Raw genomic sequence first — 17,586 nt, forward strand, 5'->3', positions numbered from 1 at the left:
TTTTTTTTTTTTTTTTTCTCTTTTTCCATTTACCCCACGAAAATGTTGTAGTGACGTACAAGTTGCAGCTCACCGTCAGCAGTTCGTGGTGGTAGCCTAAGGCAGCAGCCCCACTTTACGAACAGGAATCTGTCTGATGTGTATGTGCCGCATATGGAAGGCTCCTCACGCCCGTGATTTTGTCTCACTGATATGTCCGCAGCGAGACCAGAATGCATGCATGTATGTTTGGCCCAGTCCAGGGGTGCACGTTTATACGTGGATACCCATGTGGGGTTAAGACGTCCACGTAAGCGAGCATCCTCTATGTGGTCCCTTTTTTTTTTTTAATTTTTCATTTTTTTGTTTCCTACGCATGCATAATTTCGGGACCATTTTCCCAGCGCTTCCCCCTTCGCGTTGCACTTCACTCGTGACGGTTTCTCCCCATATGCGTCCACCGAACGCCGGGGCCAATTTAGATCCACTCCTGTTCGCGATCTCCCGAAAGATCCATTTTTCTCCCGTTTCTCAAAAAAGAAAGAAAAAAAGAAGAAGTTAGCCTCTTAAAATTGTGAAAAAACTTGAATTGTCCCATGTAACAAAATTCTTTATATATTTTCCTTTCCACTTATCATTTTTTTTTTCTTCTTTTCTGCGTGGAGCAGCGCTTTCTTGGTATGCTCAGTTCCTCCCGGAGGGGTGTAGCCCCTACTGGTGGGTTTCTGAGCGGTGCACGCCAAGGGTGTGGGGTGGGATAGTGCTCCAAAAGTGGCACCCCAAAATAAACATGAGATTTATCTCCGCCGTAGCTACCTCCCCTTTTGCATAACGTACACGTTAAGTAGGACACTCACATGGGTAGTCTACTTTTTTTTTTTTTTTTTTTTTTTCTTGTGTACCTCAACGTATTTGAAATATATTTCAACAGAAAAAATGCCACACGCGTAAACAACCAGTGTAACTATACGTGTGTGGCTCTCCTTCCCAATTGGGGCTAAACGGGAGGAATGTTTTATCCTCCCGTTCTGAGATACCTTAGGAGAAAAAGCTTTGGCTAAGTGGAAAAAAAAAAAAAAATCCTCCAAATGGCATCCCTCTTTTGTGCATTGCGCGGTGTGCAAAGTTGACATGCGAGAGATTCATCCGGAGAAGGAAAAAAAAAAAACAAAAAGAAAAGGAAAGAAAGGAAGGAAGAAAGAAAGGAAGAAAGAAGGGAGGAAAGGAAGAAATAGAGAAATAAATAAAGGAATGAAGAAACAAAACGAAGGGAATAGAAGGCGCAGCGAAACGAGGGGTAAAGGAACCTAAAAAGACACAAATGAGAGGCCGTGGAAAAGTCATCTAACAGAATTTGCTTCTGTTTAGGCCTTTCCAGGGGGCGAGTTTAGGCCAAGCAAGCAAGGAGAAACGGGCCGTCCGAAGAGGAATCCCCATGCATATTGTAACAGCGTATATAATGCTAAGTGGTCTCTCCTCCGCAAGACCCCTTAAGCATATTCTGTTTTCCACCTCCGTGGTTTAGACGTCCTGTCGCCCCATATTTTATTTTTTTTCTCCACTTTTGGTACTCTTCAAAATTGTCTGGAGATTAATCTCTCCAGGGGGAGGCTGTCAGCACAAGATAAGCAGCCGAGCGGGTTTCCCTTCGGCCCCTTGTGGGATCCAGTCCGTACAGGTGGACCCCCCTACACACATTAGAACGTTATCACACTAACACATTAACACAGCCCTATCGTACCCTTTTACGATAGCACGAAGTCAGTATCGCATCGAAATGTCCAGAATAGGTGAAAGCAGCTACGAACAGAGTGAAGAAACGGAGAAGAGCCTGAAGGGGAAAGGTCCCCCCGGGAAGAATAGAGGCAGCTCGGCGGGATCAGAATATTCAGAAGATGATGATGGGGAGAGAAGACACGAGGGAGATGTGGAGGAAGATGTGGAGGAAGATGTGGATGAAGATTCGGAGGGAGATGTGGAGGGCGATGTGGAGGGCGATGCGGAGGGAGATGCGGAAGGGGAGGACGACGAAGACTCGGATGACGATGAGGGGTCGGACGCGGCGGAGGAAGATGGAAGGAAGGACCAAAACCAGGAAAGCGAAAAAGTGGCAGAAGACATCTTCAACGAAAATAATCTGTTGCACGCCATAAAAATGAGAGAAATTCTGGAGCAGGAGATCCTAGTGCTCTTTAGCAATATGCTAAAAAAAGAGGTGGTGTTAAATAAGGGCCTAAAGAGTACAAATCGGGAAGATATATCGGAATATAGAGGAGACCCTCTGGATGATGGGGGTGACGAACACACCCAGGAGAGAAATGAAAAGGGGGGGGGTGCAAACAAGAAGAAGGAGGCAGAAAAGAAATCAAATTTGAAGATAAAGAATAAAGAGCTGTACAATTTTATATACAGTAAGATGAACTTAAGTGGGAGGGAAGGAGCAGACAAGAAGAGGGAAGATAAAGGTGAGGAAGGCACAGCTGCCGAGTCGGGTCTCTCCAGAAGAAAAAGACAAGGCAGTAGTAGTAGCCACAGCAGTGGCAGCGGAAGAAGCAGCCGCAGTCGCAGTCGAAGCCGCCGCCGTAGTCACCTTAGCAAAATGGATACCATCCAGCATGTAGAAAAAGAACACTACATCCTGGACAACAACGTGGTGAACATACTGAACGATATCAACACCTACCTGAGAAGAGAAAGAGAGTGTCTCAATCGGAAGTTCGGAGCTCAAGTAGATTCTACCTTTAAGAACCCAATGTATGTAACTCTCTATATATTTAATAATCAAATTTTGAAAGACATGATTCTGCAGATGATTAATATCGTTAAGAACGAATTCGATAGCTCCATCTACAGAGACATCGATGAGACTTTGTTGACAAGAAATATCTTCATTCTGATTAATCATCTTACTTCTCGACCCACCAAGGAGTGGTTCGATTATTGGAACAAACACATGCCTACGTTTAACAATAAGAGAAGCGAATTCAACGTGTACAATTATCTAAAGATTGAGAAGAATGAAAGGAAAGTATTTTCTGGCGTCCTAAAGAATGACATGTATTTCAAGGAGCTACAGAAACGGTCAAACATAATTGAGCAGTATCAAAATGGGCTTCAAAGTTTGAAGTGCCTTTTGTCTAGTAGAAACTTCCTCACTCTCCTAAACGAGTTTCGATACAACTGCCAGCTGTTCATCGATGCCGATTATCGAGGCATTGAGGAGAATGAGAAGGTTTTGGAGATGCAGCGGAAGGATGCAGAGTTGATTGAGGAGAAGGGCCGCCTCAAGGAGGAGCTGCAGTTCTGTCGGGAGAGCCTCAGAGGGGCTGATACCGGTGGAGAAGCAGGCGGGGGGGAAGCAGGTGGTGGCGAAGGAGGCAATGGCGACGATAGCGGTGACGATGGTTGCGACCCCCCAGAGGGTGAAGAGGCCAGCCACGGGGAGGGTGTCGACAAACCGAGAAAGACGAACAAACTCCTGCGCAAGAAAATCAGGACCCTGAAGAACCGAATCGACGAAATAAACGAGGAGCTACTCAAAGTGGCTAACTTTTTCCTGGCGGACAAGAGGAAGAGAGAGAGGCGAATGCACGAGTACAGGGAGAATGTCTACCTGGTGCGCAACATACTGACGCAGGTCCTGGGTATTAGGAACCCCAAGAGAAGCAGCTCCATTAACTCCAGCAATGTGCATTACGTGATTCTGCAGAACGTGCTGGATAGCCACAGCGCCCTGACTCTAATCATCGAGGAGATGAGGCATCTTTTCGACAGAGAATTGAAGAAGTACGAAACCGAGAAGAACATTCACATCCCCTACTTGAGGCAGACCACGATGAAGGAGATATGGGACTACGTGAGGCTCTTCTACAACATCGTGTGTTACATAGACCCGATAGACTTGGTCAGGTCGCTGACGCATCAGGCGCCGGCGCGGTGTGGAAGCGGCGGTAGAAGCAGTGATAGGGGCGACGCAGCTGGCGGTGATAGAAGCGGCGCTAGAATTAGCAGCGGAATTGGCGATAGAATTAGCGGCGGAATCAGCGGAAGGAACAGCGGCGCAGCAGGAAAGCGCCTCTCTGCGAAGAAGACGGCCGCCCCCAGCGCAGCAAAGAGAGCCAGCCTTCTCAACCCAAGGAAGAACAACCAGATGATCATGCACCTGTCTAGGATAAACCCACTGCTAGCGAAATCGAAAGTTAGAAAGCCAAATGAAGAAAAACACATGAAAAAAAAAAAAAAAAAATTCATAGAGAGAAAAAATTTAATAGACCATTACGAGAACTTCTCCTTCGAAGATTTATCCTTCGACATATTCGAAGAGAAGAACAACATCGGCGAGGGAGGGTCTTTCCTCAAAGGGAACATCCTAGACACATTCGACTACAGCAACCTGTACCGAGTGCAAGAGTTGTTAAATAACATCATAGGAATAAATGAAGAGTTCGAGAATGTGTACGAGGGGAGCAATCACGACGGGATCATGAGGGAAGAGGGGGACGATGACGGGTTCAATTATTCACTCAAGGTTTTCTTAAATATCTGCATCAAAGATCTCAGGAGGTGTATAGTCGAGTACTACAATCACCAGTGGGATATAAAGATTATTCTCAATATACACGCCTGGATCGTTACGTATTATACGAAGTTTTATCTCTACGAGAATAGGAAGCGACTGAACAATTGCCGAATGGGGAAAGCGATTTCCGCTAGGCATTCAGCAGCTAGGCATTCCGTAGGTAGCCATTCCGCAGGTAGCCATTTTTACAACGGAGAGGAACAAGCCGTAAAGGAAGGAAAACAGACGGAAGAGGAGAACTCCCTCTTCATATCCCGAATTCAGATGGTTCTAGGAATGCAGGCATATATAGGAGATAACAGTATTCACTCAGAATTCCTCTGTGATACTTTCCAAAGGTTAATAAGGGAAGAGAAAATGAAAAAAAATAGTAGCAAAATAGTTTTGTGCTGTCTGAGGTGCCTACATGCCGATCTAAGTCTAATCGATCTACACGCTCTCTCCACTGATGATAATGTGAAATCGATTTGTAAATCCTCTCTGGATAATTTTCTAAAAAGAAACATCCTAAATAGCTTAAGTTGGATTCTAAAAAATTTCAAACTGATGAGTCACGACAGGAATATCTTCACATACGCTCTTAAGTGTGCCCTCATGATAATCGAGTTGCTCGAAAAGTTAGGTGGAAGTACGTACATACTGAAGGAGGGGAGAAACAAAATGTACGACGACGAGGAGGAGGAAGACGAAGAAGAGGACCAATTGTACAACTCGAATGGAAGTGCTTACCAGAATGGTAACTCGAAGCAACATGGCAAAAATGGGGACTACGATGCTGAAGCAATAGAAAGAGTCAGTGTGACTGATCTAATCGAAGAAATCTACAGCGGAAAAATTGTAAATACATGCATGCACATAATAGAAGAATACAAAAGAAATAGCATCCAAATAAATCACCTAATAATTACCTACTTTGAATTGCTACTCAAATTTAAAAACAACGATTACAACTTTTTACTCTTTTTCGACATGAAATATTTTCTCATTTTTATGAATATAATGAATGACCAAGAATGCTACGCAAATCCAAAGTACCACTGGATAGCTTCCTTCTTTGAAAATATAGTGGCTTGTTTTTTTAAGCTATGGAATACGAACTACTTCTTACCGGTGGAGCTCTTCTTTAGCAAAGCGGTAAATAGAACCCTCTTTAGTTTGTTAAGCGAAAAATATATGCTGTCTATTTTTAGTAACTACACAGAGGGGAATGATCACTTCGTCTTCGAGGAGCTAAACAAAGGGATGGACATAAATGATATCTTCATCGAGATGAATAGCCGAAAGAGGTTAGAAGCTTTGGAGTGGTCAGCGGAAGATGTAGAAAGTCTGAAGGTTTACTTTAAGCAATTCAAACATATGCACAACTTCTTGCCCTTCATTAGTGAGATGCTCAATAAATCCCCTAGCAGCGTGAAGAACCAACTTATCTTTCTCAATTACATGGACCGAAGGGGAAACATCATCGAAGATGATGTGGAGTACGACATGGACTACGACCTGTCGGACTCGTCCCACAGTTCTGGGGATGCGACCGAAGGAGAGGCTGAAGGCGAGGCGAAAGGCGAGACGGACGGGGAGACGCCCGACAGGATGGGCAGCGGGGTGGGCAGCGAAACCGGGAAGGAAGTCGACACGGAGCCAGACACAGCGGCCGACACAGAAGCGGAATCCACGACCCCAAGAAGCCCACGCCGCGCGGCTACCAAGGAGAGTAGGAAGGCCAAGCAACCTCTCCTCTACACTGTGTACAAACTGAAGAAGCTAAACAAAGTGCAGGAGAAAGAGACAAGCCTAACCTCCAGTGGAATCAACTGCAATGTGGATACCGTCCTCGAAGAAGTCATCTTTAATTTGAAGTCTCTCTACGAATTGAAGAAGTTATCCAAAAATAAGTTTTTCAACTATAAGGCTCTCTTGTTTGATATTCCACTGAGCATTTCATCGGAGCTACTCGAACATAACAGCTTTAAAAAGCTACTCAGCTTGATTGGGTTCGTGTATAAAGAGACTAGCGATGAATGGGTTCTGAATGAACACTTAGATGTGGACATTTTTAGGAGTATTATTGAAAAGTGTGAGGAGTTGTTTCCTCTCTCGCTGGAGGAACTGCGGGGCAGGTTACGCGTCCCTGAGAGGGACAAAGTCTCCCAGGGGGCCCATCTCAGTCATGATGATCAAGGGGGTGGAAAAGACGATGCGGGAAAGCAGCACCTACCGCGGGATGACACTAAAGATGGCACGATGCGAAGCGGAGCTGGTAGCGGACCTGACACTGTACCTGACCACAGCGACGCGGAGCTGCACCTGCTGGAACCCCCCAAGCTCAAGGGGACATTCTCCCTCCTCAAACTAATGTATGACCTGTTCATATCGAATGAGGACGAATTCAGAATCTTTTTCAACGACCTAGTGAATCTGATTAGAGATAAAACTAGTTCCCTTTTCCAGTGCAGAAAAGCAGAGGGGGTGGACACAAACGAAAGGAAGAACCTCACCTACACAGAAGAAAATGGCACATCTTCCGAGACAGCTAGCCAAAAGAATGATTCCAATTTAGACAATTACACCATTTATCTAGAACCCAAAGATAGACAGGTTCTGAAAAGATGCCAGAAGAAGGAAGTCCTTTCAGAATTGCTCCAATACCTCTGGGTGTACGTCTCCAAGTCAGAGAAACTCATCATTTCAAAGCACATAAAGGAGAAAACTTTTTCTGAACGATTTAGAGTGATTAATAACTATAAGACCTTGGGGGTAGTGGAAATTGAAAGCATCATACGTGAGAAGCAATCTGAAATAGACGAGAAGAAGAAACAAAAGGAGACTAAACCGACGTCGCAACAGAAGTTTTTTTTTATAAAGCGTGTTTGTGAGTATCTGCACCGAGTTTATGTTCCTGCCAATATGGGTCCGATCACCATTGGTCGGAATTGCCCCCTGAATGAGACATATTTCGGAGGAGACAAACTCCTCACCTGCATTTATGAGAAACTGAATTCTTGGAATGGCAAGCGGAACAAAAAAACCGACGATGCGCAGTGCTTCGCCTTAGCCGCTATGGATTTGCTAAGCTACATCGTCACTCCGTCGAAGGTCCCCACGGGGGGTACCACCACCACTGCTACTATCACTGCTACCACCGCTACCACAACCGCCGGCACCACGGTGGGGCCTCCCCCTCAGGACGTTGACCCCGATTCTTTCCTCCCGTTAGTCGAAAACATTTGTGTCACTTTGAAAGCCTCGGAGGAAGAAGGGGGCATCCTAAAATGGAACCCCCAGCAGGTCCAGAGGCAGTGGCTCAAAATTATGCTCAAGTTATTTTACAACGTGCTCTACGACAGTGAATACAATACCGTGGGGAAGCTCTTCCTGGAGTATAGAAACATTAAGGAGATCCTAAAGGATAAGTCGCTGGACTTTTTGTCTCCGCAAGGGATGGCGGCAGGAGTAGAGGAGGAAGGAGCAGCAGGGGTAGTGGCGGAAGGAGGGGCAGAAATAGAGGCGAAAGTAGCGGCAAATGCACACGGGCTGTACAGTGGCCTGGAGGAGCTGCAGAAGGAAGATCCCTCGAAGCCATTCACCGAAGAGGCCTATCTGGTAAGCACGCAGTACAAGGCGCACACCAGAGAGGCGACAGCGAAGAGAACCTCGCTGGCCGGGGGTGCAATCGCAGAGAAGAGTAAAATGGACTCAGCCCCGAGTAAAGCCGCCACAGAGAAGAGTAAAATGGACGGAGCCCCGAGTAAAGCCGCCGCAGAGAAGAGTAAAATGGACGGAGCCCCGAGTAAAGCCGCCGCAGAGAAGAGTAAAATAGATGCATCCCCGAGCGAACCCCACTCCAGAGAAATTCCCCTCAATCCCATCTCCCCCCATAAAAGAAAACTGGGTGACATATATGCGGAGGATTATTCAGCATTCTTCAAAAAGAGGAAGCTGCAAAATGCCTACATCAACACGTACAGGAAGAATCGCAAAAGCATCATTGACTCGCTGCTTCAGAACAAGAACATCGCACAGTACAAGGAGAGTGACATTATCAATCGGGTCAAGCAGGTCTTCATAAAGGCTCGCCAGATGGCTTCCACGGGGGTACGCAACAGTTTGTATGCACGTCTGTTTGTGTTTACAGATGGGGCCTCTATGCGCTGTGTCGCTCTTACTACCAGTTTGACTCCTTCCCACCCCCCCGTCTTCTCACTGCCCATTTTGCCCCCTCCTCCTCTTCTGCAGGACCTTCGCAACCGATGGAAATCTCGTGATGACGTGAAGAGGATACTCCTGCTGTGATACTGCTGCAGTACTGCTGTAAGAAGGGCCCTGGGTACGCGGAGAGGGAAAAAAAAAGGAAGACTTGGATCGCTGCTCGTGGGGAAGAACAACCCTTTTGCTATTCTCACCAAAGCGAACACTTCCCACCCCCACCTTTTTTATGCACTTCCAACGAAGCCAAACCTCTCCCGCTTCTTCCCCTTTACACCACCTGACGTTAACAAATTTTTTTTTCTTCATTTTGACCTTAACATTTTTTTTTTTATCACTCAAAATGGTAAATTCAACATTGGCGTTTTAAAAGGTTCTTTTTTTTTTCTTTTTTTACTTAAATGGCTTGTATTTTGTACACAAAAGTGATTAAAAAAAAAAAAAAAAAAAATACATCATGCAGGTGAAAAATGACCCGATCGAATTAAACATTGCACGTGTGTTTTAAAAAGTTGGGTGAGGGGTGCGCCACGGTGTATGGGAAAAGGAGCACTAATCTGTTGTGCGGTGGAATGATGCACTTCCCCCCGATTCAACTTCGTCATTGCATGCGCAAATGGAACCGCCTTACGACTTCTGCGCCCTGCGACTTCTTCGCCCTGCGACTTCTGCGCCTTATGACTTCTACGCCTTATGACTTCTACGCCCTACGACTTCTGCGCCTCCTCCTTTTGCTTTCTCAGCCTAATGATGGTCGACTTGGCTGCGACCGCTGCGGGGGTGGTTAAACTCCAGGCTCCCCCGCAGACCTTTCTTTTGCATTTCTTGCACTGCCATATTCCTACACAGGTTCTTTTGGTTGCCGTCTGAAAATGGATGGAAAGATCAGTGATGGATTAGTGTCTCATTTAGAAACGGCACAGGGTACACCCCAGCAGGAGGAGGAGGGAGAACTCTCCATCCTCCGCCTTCTTCTCTTATCCTCCTTCTACTTCAGACGCCACGCCTGAACACCTCCATGAGACTCCAATGTACTTACCTTTCCACAGAAGCTGCACATATATTTGGCATGCTGCATAAGTTCGATCTTCTTGATTTGCTTACGGAGGGAAGATCCATACCTGGTTCCGTACTTTCCGGTTAAGCCCACCTAAATGGAGGGAAACAAGTGGAGAATAACCACTGAAGGGTGAGAACATACGATTGGTGCCTTCAGCGGGGTGACGATTGCTCCAATGCAAGTGAACGGACACACTGAAATAGGTGAGAGTATCCGCACTTGTTCCTTCTCAGACACGTGCGTAAAGTCGCAGCAAAGAGTGAAGAATCGTAGAGGAGATGTTTCCTCCCCCCGCCGCTTGCCCATCAACAATACGCCCCTTAACAACATAACGTAGTGGTCATCACAATGGAGTTCGCCCTGCTCCACTACACATAATAGAATGCTACATGATGGGCTTCTCCTCTCTACAAAAACCATTTGAGAAGCGCTCACTGGTCCCTCTTCTTCCCACTTGCCGACCACATAATGCGAAGAAATAGGAATACTTCTAATTTGATTTCCCCCTTTTTCTTTGTATCATGCTTTTTCTCCTTTCTTACCTTTTTCGTCCTTCGCGACATCTTTTATTGAAACAAAAAATAATGGGGGGTTAAGAAATGGGAGAAAATTATTCTTCGCTTTTTGTTTTTTTTTTTAATTTCTTCAATAATTCCAAATTGTGGAAAAAGAAAAGAAAAGAAAAAAAAGAAAGTCAACTTGCTTAATTATTTCATTTCATTTTGTTTATTTTCATTTTATTTTATTTTTTTCTTCATATAAGGATAGTATCAGTTACCCTCATCTCGTAACGTTTTGCCTATTGGGGAGCGCAGCAACTTTGGGTGATTAAAATGCCCATGGAGGTGGAGAAGAGAAACGGGGGCTACTGATTCGCCAACGCGTTTTAAAAGAGGACTAACTCTCAACGGGGTGCGCCCACCTCAAACTTGACTGTGCATACGCTAAATGGGATGAGAAAAAAAAGGGAAAAAAAAAAAAAAACCACTTTCCCCTCTCTCACTTTCCTGGGATGGGAGTAAAATTGCCTTCCCTTTCTGGTTGGCCATAATAATTGAGGGCTTCTAACTGTGCGCAGATAAAAAAAAAGGTTCATAGATATCCGCACCTGGTCGTGCATTGTACGTACAGATAAATAGGCATATTATTTAAGGTACGCATTTGTTTAAAAAAAATGACCCACTGGGGAAAATGGGGGAAAAACCCAATTTTCGCGCACCCCAAAGATATATATGGCCGTGGTATCCACGCGGAGTGCCAACTGTTTGGAGGCCCCTTCACTTTATCATTACTTATGTACCTTTTGCGAATAGTCAGCGTGGCGAATTGAGAGGACGTCCACCTACTAGCAGTTATTCTCTCGAGTGACACAACCGTTGGTTTCTTCAATCCGGAGTGGAGGTCACCCCGGGGGAGGAGCCAAGTGGATGTCACCCCAACTCTTTTTCACTGGCATATCGTACCATTTTCTTAACAAAACATTGATGGGGGGGAAAATGCTATGAACAGATTTCCAATTTAAGCCCAAATCAACTGTGGCAATAACGGTCGAAGCAGAAACTCTGTTGTACGGAACACAACAGAGGCAGGGTGCACAAGGACGGTGCGCAGCCTCTCCGCGTGCTACACTTTTTTTTATTTCCTTTTATGTTAACTCTTTCAATTGGTGAAGAAAAAAAAAGGGGCAATATACGGCTGGTCTACGCATAACACAGGTGCTTCTTCACACATGCTGCTGTTCAAGGCAGGGGCTCTCCTCCCTATTGCGGCGGTCACTCCCCCCAATGGCAGCCGGGATATAGAGTAACCGCCGCGACATTCACGGGGACGGCTTGCAACAAAAATACATTTAATTATTTTTGAGGGGAAACTTAAAAAAAGGGCAAAAGAAAAGGGCAAAAGAAAAGGGCAAAAGAAAAGGGCAAAGGAAAAGGGCAAAAAAAAGGGCAAAAAAAAAGGAAAAAAAAATACACTTCCCTAACATCACATGCATCATCACATCCCTCCAGTCCGCCCGATGAAGTCGCGCGTCTGGCTCCTCACAGAGGCTTCTCATGTGCTACTCAAATGCTCCTCTGTGTTCCTAACTGTGCCTCTAATTTCTCCATCCGCTCGGCAACGGAACTGGTTCTTCCTTCCCCCATGGGCCACATACAAAAAGGGGACTTATCCGCCACTGTGCAAAGTGGAAAAAATGGGTCTACGGCGTTCGCCAGTCCTGTCGCCCCATCCAGCGTTCTCCCGAGTGGCCGCTCAGCAGATCAGCAGATCATGAAGCAACAACTCCGTCAGTATGAACCGACGAAAATGTTATTTATCGGAATGAAGACAAGCTTGATGGTGTACCCAATGAATCCCATGATGAGAAAGCCAAAGGAGCAGGCATACACGATGTTAGTATACTCCTTCTTGTTCGGCTTCGTACACTTCCTTATTAACCTAACACTGTCATGGACGAAAGTTTGTATGCCGCTGATGATGTACCCGATGGGGTGGTTTTCATCAACGACAAATTCGGGCAGCTTCACTTCGACCATGGTGAGTAGTGGTGCTATCGATATAATCTGGGCGAGTGGAGATGGGTCTGGTCAAAGGATGGATAATCTGCGCGACTATCTCGTCTCTGTAAAAAGGGAGGGGGGGGGAGGGAAAATATCGCGACGTGATACCAATTCGCAATTGCGCAAACATGCAGTATCGCGGTAACACGGCAGCGCGATGGCAGACATACAGACGCTGGGACAGTGGAGCGCTTTTCCCCAGCTGTGCTTCCTCTCTCTTCGTAATTTTTGCCTTTTCCAATTTTTGTGATACTTTTTTTTCCCACTAAGTTGGCTATTTTTCTATTCGCGTTCTTTTTTTCTTTTTTTTTTTTTCCTCTTCCGATGAGCAATCCTGTTCGAACTTGTTTTTATTCCCTTTTTTGGAAAATAAAAAAAAAAAAATAATGATGAATCAGATCATACGATGGAGGGAGAAGGAGTAAAGAAAAAAAATAAAAAAAACAAAGAAACGAAACAAGCAAATTAAGAAGGCAAATAAAGAGGCAAATAAAAGAAGGCAAAAATAGATATGTTAATTTTTTTTTTTTTTTTTTTTTGATGGCTTGTCAACAAATCAGTCCAATCGGTGAACACGTCGAATTCTCACTTCTGATGAGATGAAGTTGCGAGGATTGTAAAGAAGGTGGCAGCAAATGAACGATCGAACAAAGACAAAAGAAAAGGTCAGGGGAACGGAACGAAAGAGATAAAACCGACTTAGGGACGGAAACGTTGGTGCTATTTTTTCCTCCTCAACCTTAAGGCCGTTTTGCGAGCTGTGAATCTCGGGGAAAGCCCAAATAGAAAAAGAGAAGGAAATAAAAAAAAAAAAAAAAAAATCCAATAATGCGTACTTATCACCTTCATATGAGATTATACCATATGCGTATGAACCGCATACCTGTTCCAATGCCGAGAAGATATGCCAATTTGTGGAAATGGCAGCACTCTGTATAAACTTCTGTTTCACGCCTGCAAAAATTTTATCAAACAAGAAATAAGAGAGATAACCCTTTTGATGGACTACTTCAAGTAAACCAGAGAAATTGATAAACCGTATACACAGAAGAAAAAATATAATATAATAATAATAGTAATAATAATAATAATCAAGTGGGTTAGAAAGAGGGGTCCAATTGCAGGGGGGATGTAAATGAAATTTTTCCTTTTTTTTTTTTTTTTTTTTACGCATACTTTGCTAACTGGCCGGCACTGTACATACAAGTAGGCCTTTTTCTTATTGTGCATTCATAATCCCCCCATCTGATGATTTTCCTACCCCCTGGTTGAAGTGAAGTTCGGTCGGGTTGTCTTACGGCGGGGTTTAACATGCCGCGTATGCTTTTTAGGGACCGCCCCATTTGCGCCTTTCCCTGCTGCTGCTCCCGGGGGGGCAATATATATATCACCAATTAACCCAGTGCCGTCTCAAAACTCTATGTGCCCATTCCGTAAGTATGCGGGTACGCAAAAGGGGTGAGGTAAAATTAGAAGAGACAACATTTTGATATATATATAGCATCTCACCGAGGCGAAGAAATCTTCCCCTTTCCCGTTTCCGTAACAGCAGACAGTGCTGACATTTTTGGTCAAACATCATTTCATATAACCTTTCGCGATGTTGATGTGTGGGTTGTGGTGGAATTTTACCACAAGAACGTCTTCTTCGTTCACTCCAGGGGGGGCCAACCCGGGGAAGGCAAAAAAAATTGTTGCGAATGGGGGAATTCTTTTTCACGTTATCATATCCTTGCGTCGTGATCTCCCCCGAGTCAACATTTCCCAGACATGAGTTGCTAACATATGTAATGTCCTACACCACAAGCGTGTTTGCATAAAGATGGCGACACACCGAATGGGTTTTAAGCCTATGTAGGAGAATATTCTCCGCCTATGGGACTTCACACCCGATCGGTGGCCCCCTCCGATCCGCATTTACATCAGCAGGTTCGCTGATAAAAGCTATTCATGGACGCATTTGTCCAAAGGGGCAAACACCCCGTTGTTTTTTCCTCCATTTGAGATCCAGATGGTTACACTTTTGTGGAAAAAAAAAAAAAATAAAAAAATCCATTCTCAATGATCGGGGATTTATTCACCATTCTGTAGAAAACTGCGGTAAGGAGTTCCTTGTGGTAAGTTACATGGAGCTATCTCACTCGATGTTACTAGCCCAGAGTAGTTACAAATAAGAGTCCCCTCCTCCCCGCCCCTTCGAACGTGATGATGACTCACGAGAAGTGGTAATGGCCACAACAGGTGGATCTCGCATCGATCATACGTTTCCCCGATATGGATGGTTTATTCTTACCTCATTCGATTGCACAAGTGGGAAGGTATGATAGATTGCCATACACAGCTGTGCACTGTTCATCCTTGCACCCAACAGCCTTGCGCGAGTAGCCACGTAGGGAAGGTCATACACACGTGCACGTAAATAATTATTCCCAACGAGGGGTCGGAAAAATGGGCATGGCGGGGTTGCAACTTTGGGCAATTTGGGGCCAATTTGGGACCAATTTGGGGTTTTTTTTCTTAAAATGTTGCCCGCGCTTTTTTTTCCCCTGCGCTGGCACATGAAGCATACATCTCCAAGCCTCCGTATGCGCCTGCTGGCATACGTGCATACGGTTGAATGTCCCTGCGCAGGGGCGGCTAGCGACATACGCCCCCATAGGTAAAACTATACGTACATATTATGTTGATATGCATATATATAAGTATACTATGCATTTTTTTCCCTTATCCCCCCGTGGTGAATGCATACTTTCCCGAGGCGGAGAACAGTAAGCCCTTTTTTTCACCTCCGGAGAGAGAAAAAAAAAAAGAACAATAAAATGTAAAAAGTGCGAAATGGCCAACATAACCAGAGTTAACCAACACTTGCAGAAGGGGGGAAAAGCTTAAGCGGGGAATAAAAAGGCAATAAAAGAAACAAAAAAAAAAAAAAACACGAACGGCTGAGTGAACAAAACGACCGTACAGGCGAGAATAGTCAAACGGGAAAAAAAAAAAAAATCGTAAACCAAGGAAGCGAAACCCAAATTACCAAATTAAAAACGAAATGTACAAAACAAAAGGAGCAAAAGGAACTAAAGGAACAAAAGCAAGCAAACAATTTGCTAAGTTAACCCCTGAACAAAAAGTATGTTTAAGCTATTTACGAGGCCAGTAGGAGATATATATAATACCAATCCCAGCCAGTCACGAAGAAAATGAATCAGTGATTAAACCAAACAGCCCTTTTGGAAAGCTACAAAACAGAAGGAGAAAAAAAAAAAAAAGAAAAAAAAAACGTTTAATTCGTATTTACATGTTACATATAGAGGGGCACGTGTCATCCGTTTTTTGCAGATTGTGAGGAAAAGCAGCTCCTTTAACGGCATATTCGCGTGAGCGAGTTGGTAAAGTGCCATTCGCCATACGGATTTTTTCCCCCGCCTCAGAAGTCCCTCATTTTTTTGCTACCCCCTTTTTTTCAACTCCTGCTTCTCCTTGCGGAAGTCCTTATCCCCAGCGCATTCGCACACCCGCCCGTTGTGACGTCCTCTACATACGGTCAGTTGCCCCCGGGAAGTTCCAGCTCAGCAACTACACTGACAAAAATATTACGATGGCCACCATGGACCACAGCGTGCAGGATGAACTTGTTGACTACGAAGACGACGAGAACATATTAGATGCCAAGGATGTGAAGGGCAATTTGGACAACAGTCTTTTAAATAACAACAACAAGGGGGTGAATGAGAATGGGGCCATGCGAGGCAGCTATGCCACGGTGCACACGGGAGGGTTCAAGGATTTTTTTTTGAAGCCCGAGTTGCTTAGAGCCATAAGCGAGAGCGGCTTCGAGCACCCCTCGGAGGTGCAGCAGGAGACCATCCCCGCGGCAATCACGGGTAATTCTGAGCGGCGAGGAGGGACTCGGCCCCTAGCCCACGGTGCAGTTACGCATAAGCAAATATCGTATAAGCATTATTACCTAAGCAGATATCACCTTAGCATTATCACCTAAGCACTCCACCACATATTTCTCCTCCCTCACATATTTCTCCGCCCCCACATTGCTTCTCCCCCCCACAGGCACGGACATTCTCTGTCAGGCAAAGAGTGGAATGGGTAAAACGGCCGTGTTTGTGCTGTCCATCCTGCAGCAGCTGGAGACGAACGAAGGAAAGGACATAAAGGAAGAGAAAGAAATGAATAACAACACGAGCAACAACAACGTAGAAGGAGACCTAACCAATGGCAATGACGCGTCGAAGAATAAATTCGTCAGGTGCCTCGGACTGGCACACACACGAGAGTTAGCCTACCAAATCAAAAACGAATTCGATCGATTTAGTAAGTACCTAAAAGGGGTCCGATGTGAAGTGGTCTATGGAGGAATCTCAATGAGCAAGCACATAAAAATGTTTAAGGAGGAGAGCATCCCCCATATTATTATAGGAACCCCAGGACGTATCCTGGCCCTCATAAGAGAAAAATATCTCTTAACAGACAAAATCCAACACTTTGTTTTGGATGAATGTGATAAGTGTCTGGAAAAGTTGGACATGAGAAGTGACGTGCAGAAGATTTTTATTTCCACTCCTTTAAAGAAACAGGTCATGTTTTTCTCAGCCACCATGGCAAAAGAAATGAGAGATGTGTGCAAAAAATTTTTACAAAACCCGGTGGAGATTTTTATTGATGATGAAGCCAAATTGAAGCTGCACGGATTGCTACAACACTATGTGAAGTTACAAGAAAAGGACAAGACGAGAAAGCTAATTGAAATTTTGGACGCCTTAGAATTTAATCAAGTGATCATTTTTGTAAAATCTGTCACAAGGGCGATCACCTTGGATAAATTGCTGACCGAATGCAACTTCCCTTCCATTGCTATCCATGGTGGCCTTGACCAACAGGAGAGAATTGAACGATACGATAAGTTTAAAAAGTTTGAAAATCGAATTTTAGTCTCCACTGATTTGTTTGGAAGAGGTATTGACATCGAGCGAGTAAATATTGTCATTAACTATGACATGCCTGAGAATTCAGACTCTTATCTCCACCGAGTTGGTCGAGCTGGTCGATTTGGTACCAAGGGACTCGCCGTTACGTTCGTTTCTTCTCAAGAGGATACTTTAGCATTGAATGAAGTACAGACCCGGTTTGAAGTTGCCATTTCCGAAATGCCCAACAAGATTGACTGCAATGAGTACATCAATCAGTAGAGG

The 17,586-nt window shown here is 44.8% G+C and overlaps 4 protein-coding genes across 4 annotated transcripts; 2 read left to right on the plus strand and 2 right to left on the minus strand.

The window, feature by feature from the left end:
* Positions 1 to 1,756: 1,756 nt before the first annotated feature.
* C922_02795 (hypothetical protein) lies at positions 1,757 to 8,848 on the plus strand (the record flags this gene model as incomplete). The annotated part of the gene is made up of 2 exons (XM_008818394.1): positions 1,757 to 8,650; positions 8,792 to 8,848. The coding sequence occupies 2 exons, from the start codon at positions 1,757 to 1,759 to the stop codon at positions 8,846 to 8,848; spliced, it is 6,951 nt and encodes a 2,316-aa protein (XP_008816616.1).
* A 620-nt stretch (positions 8,849 to 9,468) lies between these two features.
* On the minus strand, positions 9,469 to 10,384 carry C922_02796 (60S ribosomal protein L37a; the record flags this gene model as incomplete). The annotated part of the gene is made up of 3 exons (XM_008818395.1): positions 9,469 to 9,627; positions 9,801 to 9,911; positions 10,310 to 10,384. The coding sequence occupies 3 exons, from the start codon at positions 10,382 to 10,384 to the stop codon at positions 9,469 to 9,471; spliced, it is 345 nt and encodes a 114-aa protein (XP_008816617.1).
* Positions 10,385 to 12,109: 1,725 nt separating this feature from the next.
* On the minus strand, positions 12,110 to 12,358 carry C922_02797 (protein transporter SEC61 subunit gamma; the record flags this gene model as incomplete). The annotated part of the gene is made up of 1 exon (XM_008818396.1): positions 12,110 to 12,358. The coding sequence occupies one exon, from the start codon at positions 12,356 to 12,358 to the stop codon at positions 12,110 to 12,112; it is 249 nt and encodes an 82-aa protein (XP_008816618.1).
* Positions 12,359 to 15,986: 3,628 nt separating this feature from the next.
* On the plus strand, positions 15,987 to 17,583 carry C922_02798 (adenosinetriphosphatase; the record flags this gene model as incomplete). Its single annotated transcript, XM_008818397.1, has 2 exons — positions 15,987 to 16,263; positions 16,448 to 17,583. 2 exons carry the CDS (start codon positions 15,987 to 15,989, stop codon positions 17,581 to 17,583), a joined length of 1,413 nt encoding a protein of 470 aa, XP_008816619.1.
* Positions 17,584 to 17,586: the final 3 nt, after the last annotated feature.

The sequence above is a fragment of the Plasmodium inui genome, assembly GCF_000524495.1.
Source record: "Plasmodium inui San Antonio 1 unplaced genomic scaffold supercont1.10, whole genome shotgun sequence".
NCBI lineage: Eukaryota > Apicomplexa > Aconoidasida > Haemosporida > Plasmodiidae > Plasmodium > Plasmodium inui.